The following is a 5,995-nucleotide window of genomic DNA, read 5'->3' as shown; positions in this document are numbered from 1 at the left end:
TGCAGAGCCCGCCCCTAGATTTTAACGTCGACTAGCAAAAACCTAGGAGAATATCCGCTGATTAGCACGTGGGTGATTAGCAATTTCATGGTTGTCTCTAGCCTTTGTCTAAATTTGCAAGCTAGCGAATAAACTGTGGGGCTGCGGTTCTCCAATTATTTAAACAAGCTTGATGGGTGAAGAGATGCTCATAGACAATCCCAGTGCATTTTTGTTTGTCTTGGATGGCTTCAGCTCAGGTTTCATGCTGTGATTCTTCTCTCTTTCCTTCTGCTGCTGCTCCTCGTCCATCTCCTTCTTTGTTTGACAAAGATAGGATTGAATGGCCTGAGCCAATACAGAGAGTCCAATCTATTGCAGAGAGAGGCATAAAACACTTACCTCCTACATATGTTAGGCCTGTGGAAGAGAGAGCATCAGGGCATGTATTGGTTGAAGAAAAGATACCTCTTATTGACCTGTCCGGTCTTGACGATGAGCGAAGAGAAAAAACAATGGAAGAGATCTCTAATGCATGCAAGCAGTGGGGATTTTTTCAATTGATTAATCATGGAATGAGCACTGAGCTTCTAAATGCTGGGAGGGATGTGTCAAGGAGGTTTTTTCAGCTTCCTTTGGAGGAGAAGCAGAAGCATGCCAATGATCCAAAAACTTATGTTGGATATGGGAGCAGGACTGGTGTGCAGAAGGGGGCTATTCTTGATTGGGGGGACTATTACTATCATCATTTCCTGCCAGCTTCTATAAGGGAAGAGCATAAGTGGCCTTCTAAACCACTTGAATATAGGTATTTGTGGCAATGAATCATCTTTTATATATATAAATGACAAAGTGAGATATATGTATATGTGAGTGAGAGAGAGAGTTAAATATGGAGTCTTATACTGTCTAATCACGTGGGATTGATCGTAGGTAAGAATACAGTAGAATATTGAGATTCAAATACTTTTGTTTAGAACTTAGATCGTATTTGAAGGAGAGAAGAAGTTAACAAAATGATTTCTTGCAGGTCCTTTTGTGTTGCTTACCTCGATTACTGTAAGATCTTAACCTAGTTTTGATTCACATGTGTGGTAAAATTCATTTGTTTTTGTAGGTGAGTTGCCCAGGCTGGAATTCAAGAGGATGTAATTTCTAAGATTGTCTTTATTACTTTTAAAATCAAGGAATCCCTTAGAAGCTAGGCTTTTAAAATAATCTTACTGTAACAAAATATGATAGAGTAGAACAGAATATTAATCTCTTTCTTTTTTCATTTGGCTTGTTTAAAAATCGTGCAAAAGTAAGCTGGAATGGAATTTAACTAGACATTCCATCAAGAGACATACCATTTACGTTCATCTGTCTAATTCAGCTGTCATATAGAAACTATATATGTGAGCTGTGTCCATGTAAATTATCTGTCATTTTCTTCATTTTCTTGTCTTTTTCGCTTCCTCTTGTTTCTTTTGAGATAACACCTGCAATCTAATCCTTTATTATCTTCTTCGTATTGTATTACTGAAAGTGATCTAAAACGTAAAATGCTTACCTCCTAGATATGTTAGGCCTGTGGAAGAGAGACCATGAACGCATGTTTTGGTTGAAGAACAGATACCTCATATTGACTTGTCTTGTCTTGTCTTGAGGATGAGAGGATAAAAAACGATGGAAGTGATTTCTGAGGCATGTAACTAGTGCGGATTTTTTGAATTGATTAAGCATGGAATGAGCTCTCAGCTTCTGAATCCTGGGAGGGATATGTCAACGAGATTTTCTCAGCTTCCATTGGAGGAGGCGCAGAAGCATGCCAGTGGTCCAAAAACTTATGTTGAATATGGGAGTAGGACTGCAGTGAAGAAGGGGGCTGTTCTTGATTGGGGAGACTATTGCTATCAGAATTTCCTTCCTGCTTCTATAAGGGAGGAGCATAAGTGATCTTCTAAACCACTTGAATATAGGTATATATGTAAATGAATTATCTGATATATATAGAGAGAGAGATACGGAGTCTTATTAATCATATGGGATTGATCATGGATAAGGAACCAATACAATTTATAGATTACAATTAACAATGCTTTTGCTCGGCTCTTAGGACGTATTGGAAGAGAGAAGAAATTAACAGATTGAATTCTTGCAGGACCTTTTATGTTGCAAGAACTTCCTGTTTTCATTCACATGTGCGATCAAAATCATTTGTTTTCGTAGTTGAATTACCCGGGCTAGAACTCAAGAGAATGCAATTTTTAAGATGTCTTTATTACTTTATATTAAATCATAGAATCCTTTAGAAGCTGGGCTTTTAAAATAATCTTTGATTTAATGTTACGAAGTATGATAGAGCAGAACATAATATCTCTCGCTTTCTTGTTTTATTTAGGTTAAGAGATCCTACAAAAGTAAGTTATAGTTTAATTTACAAAAGTAAGCCAATTCGGCTGTCATATAGAACTTATATATGTGAGCTGTGTCCATGTAAATTATCTGTCATTTTCTTCATTTTCTGGTATATTTTCCTTCGCTTTTTCTTAGATTATGTTTGGAATCGATTCCTTCATTTTCATCTATAATTATCAATATGTTGCTGTAAAAAGATGAACTATGCAATATATTCTTTGTTGATTCTGCTTTGACGTTTGTATTCTACGTTTATTTCACTGTCTTCTGGGTATTCTTCTTATCTATTCTGGACGGAATTGGAGATTGGCTTCATGGATCTTAGTATTTTTCTTTGTTTGCTTTATAATAAGTCTCTATTGCGTAAGCGGGTTCTCAATAAAGCAATGAAATTCCAATACTCCACAGCCTGAAGTAGACACTCTATTTTTAACAAGAATCAGATCTTACTATGTTATTATATTGGGGTGTTTGCAAACTGAACAAATTAGACAAATGACGGGATAAATTATATACTTTGTTTTATTCTCTATAGACCTGAATATACCAGATTTAATGTGAATGGCATACTAGCTCTGTCTAATATATTTTAATTTATTAGATTCCATGGATCATAATAGAAGGCTTGAGGCTCTCCCAAACCAACAACATCAATAAAGAACAGTATCATATTGTGATCTATGCTCTACAACTATTCAATTTGCCCTTCATATAGAAAATACTGTCATATTGTGATATATATTGTAAGCAATAGGTACAGTACTGTCTAGATGAAATCAAATATATTCTCACACCATAGCAATGGTAATATGATTGCAGGCCTGTAATGAAGGAATACTGCAATGGAGCTGTGCAAGTGTGCAGAACTCTGCTATCTGTGTTCTCTCAAAATTTGGATCTTCCTCGCAAATATCTGGAAGAAGCTTTTGGAGGTGAAGAAGATATTGGCATATGTGTGAGGGTAAACTACTATCCAGTATGCCCACAACCAGACCTCACATTTGGTCTCTCGCCCCACTCAGACCCTGGAGGCATTACCATTCTTCTGCAGAATGATGTTTCAGGTCTCCAGGTTAGGAAGGGAGATTATTGGGTTCCTGTCCGTCCTGTTCCTGATGCTCTCATAATAAACCTTGGTGATCAGATTGAGGTGGGTGTTTCACCATTCTTTATTTAGAATTCTTCACACTGCATGCATATACTTGGTGCTTATTGATTTCACTCATTCTTTTCTGCAGATGTTAACAAATGGCATCTACAAAAGTGTGGAACACAGAAGTATTGTGAACGATACCAATGAACGCATGTCAATAGTGATTTTCTGTAATCCAAGTGGAGAGAAGAAAGTTGGGCCAGCCAAAGACCTGATAGATGGTTCCAATCCAGTAAAGTACAAATGTATGACGTTCAATGAGTACCGTATGTTTATCAGAACTACAGGCCCTAAAGGAAAGAGTTACGTTAAACTCGAATAACTCATCCTCTTGATCATTTCACTGGGTTCTCTCCTCTCCCATCGTTGTCATTCTTATAACAAGAAACCATGTGTACTTACAATAAAAAGGAGACAGTTTACAGGTCAATAATATTTTATGTTTCAAGCATACACCAATGTGAATAGAGATGTGTTTTCTTGTAGCACAGTGTTCTCCATGGAGGCATGGGTTCCTCAGAAAAGTAAAGGTTGAGTCAATTTCATCATATATGATGAATCGTTCAGCTTCCGTAGGAATAAATTAATTTCTCCACTTCGCACGAGAAGTGCATGAGGATAACTGCTTGTTATTATTCTTAGGGATAGTTATTTGCATGTAGTTCAATGTTATTCTTAGAGATTGTTATTTGCATGGAGTTGCCTGGTTGCCTAGTATTCTCAAGGATTGAGAGAAGTCATTGGATGTTTCTAAGATCTTTATATAAAAACAATTTGTAATAAACTTTTTATGGTAATTTGGGCTTAGTGTGGATTTTATGATTAAACTATGTTAAGTGAATAGTTGTGTGTGATGATTATGAACTTTTACTGTCATTATTATTAGATGATATTAATATTATCACAATTTTCTTAATTTAATGTCTTGATTAAATATTTTATGACTAATTTAAACTAAAGAATTTTATGACCAACTTAAACTCTTGAATTTTAAGAGTTATGTGAGATTGATGGTCGGTTGTAAGTGCTCAAGGAGCAAAATGAAGTGGATTCCATGATAAAGATTGTGAATAATGCTATTTTAGTATCTATACATTGTCTATAACTTTCATCTACCTTAGGTTCATCTTGCCTTTGTACTCTAATGGTCTATTTAATCAAGACTAATTAATAGTTTGCAATTGTCTTGAGGATATTTACAATATATCCGATCTTTATTAATTGAAAGCAACAAATCATAAGCTCATTAAAGAGTAACTAAATGAGAAAATATATAAAAATGCTAATCAACAATAATATATATACACACTAAAATTATACTATCTATGTTTGAGATGAAGGCATAAGAAATAAGGAGATGCATACTATAATGTTGAAAAAGGTGAATGGCGGAGATCTAGAGGATAGCTTTTCTTCCCTCTGAAGAGAGATGAAAGTTTCACTTTGGATTTCCCTTCAAACACTTTTCATGCATTACATTAGAAGAACTGGGGGAAAATACACTAGATTCAACCTCTAGAGAATGAGATTGAATTCTGAGTCATACTAGAATGGTAAGTTAATCCCCTGTTTTGGAATGAGATTTGAATTTAATTGTGTACTTATAACCAAGTGAAAAAGTGACAAAGATCTAATTATAACTCGAGATAGAAGAATAGGATGAAATTGTGCACCTAGATCTGGCAATAATCTACAAAGACGAAGCCACCCTACAAATTTGAGAAAAAGTTGTTCGGACCATGGTGGGAGTGTACACGGTCCTCCAAAAAATCTACCAAATGAAAAGGGTTTTTCTACCTCTGCATATGGAGTCCAAATCCAAAAGTATAGTTGTGCACCTGCAACCTATACACAAAATAGAGAGGGAAAGGTGTTGGGATTGGGGGTTTGCCTTCAGGTCAAACCCCAGTCTTGGAATTAACTAAATGATGAAAGAAAGTACTTGCAAGTAAATATAAATGAAAGACTAAAGTTTAAGTCACCTCAAGGGATGTTGTGATAGAAATGTTGATAGAATTGCTTGTATGAATTTGAATGTTGGAATGAATCTCCTCTTCAGTGGTTGAATCCTTGACTTGAATGCAACACCTATCCTTGAAGGGAAACTTGAGAATGCTAAATGCTAGAAAGGAAAGCTTGAATATTTGAACTTATTCTGGTCTTATCACTTATCCAAATTTTTTGATCGTTGAACTTATGCAAATGAGAGGGCAAATTAAACTTATATACTTGTCAATTAGGGGTAATTGACTGATTTTTCATCACAGGCCCACATTGGGGGATTTTTCCCGCGTAGTGCATAACCACCAAAGCACAATTTTAAGGGCCCTGCCTCAAAATAGGGGAGGGGACAGGGGCGCCATGCCCCTGTCCTACCCTTTTTTCTAGGATAGGATGTAGTTTAGGCAGTGCAGAGGGAAAGAAAGATACAATTTCTAGGAGTTGACAAACTCTTCGATCTCC

At 36.0% G+C, this 5,995-nt stretch overlaps 1 protein-coding gene across 1 annotated transcript; it reads left to right on the top strand.

The window, feature by feature from the left end:
* The first annotated feature begins 209 nt into the window (after positions 1–209).
* On the top strand, positions 210–3,854 carry LOC131063673 (jasmonate-induced oxygenase 3-like). Its single transcript, XM_057997565.1, has 3 exons — positions 210–787; positions 3,199–3,529; positions 3,618–3,854. The coding sequence occupies exons 1-3, from the start codon at positions 225–227 to the stop codon at positions 3,852–3,854; spliced, it is 1,131 nt and encodes a 376-aa protein (XP_057853548.1). The 5' UTR covers positions 210–224.
* Positions 3,855–5,995: the final 2,141 nt, after the last annotated feature.

This window comes from Cryptomeria japonica, chromosome 9 (assembly GCF_030272615.1).
Source record: "Cryptomeria japonica chromosome 9, Sugi_1.0, whole genome shotgun sequence".
NCBI lineage: Eukaryota > Viridiplantae > Streptophyta > Pinopsida > Cupressales > Cupressaceae > Cryptomeria > Cryptomeria japonica.
The sequence above is the reverse complement of the archived record's forward strand: the minus strand, read 5'-3'. Positions and strand labels throughout refer to the sequence as shown.

Excerpts from the sequence above, each read along its gene's own strand:
- LOC131063673 (XM_057997565.1), top strand. The coding sequence starts at position 225 with ATGGCTTCAGCTCAGGTTTCATGCTGTGATTCTTCTCTCTTTCCTTCT. Across the intron at positions 788-3,198 it reads TCTAAACCACTTGAATATAG|GCCTGTAATGAAGGAATACT; the intron begins GTATTTGTGGCA and ends ATATGATTGCAG. Across the intron at positions 3,530-3,617 it reads ACCTTGGTGATCAGATTGAG|ATGTTAACAAATGGCATCTA; the intron begins GTGGGTGTTTCA and ends TCTTTTCTGCAG.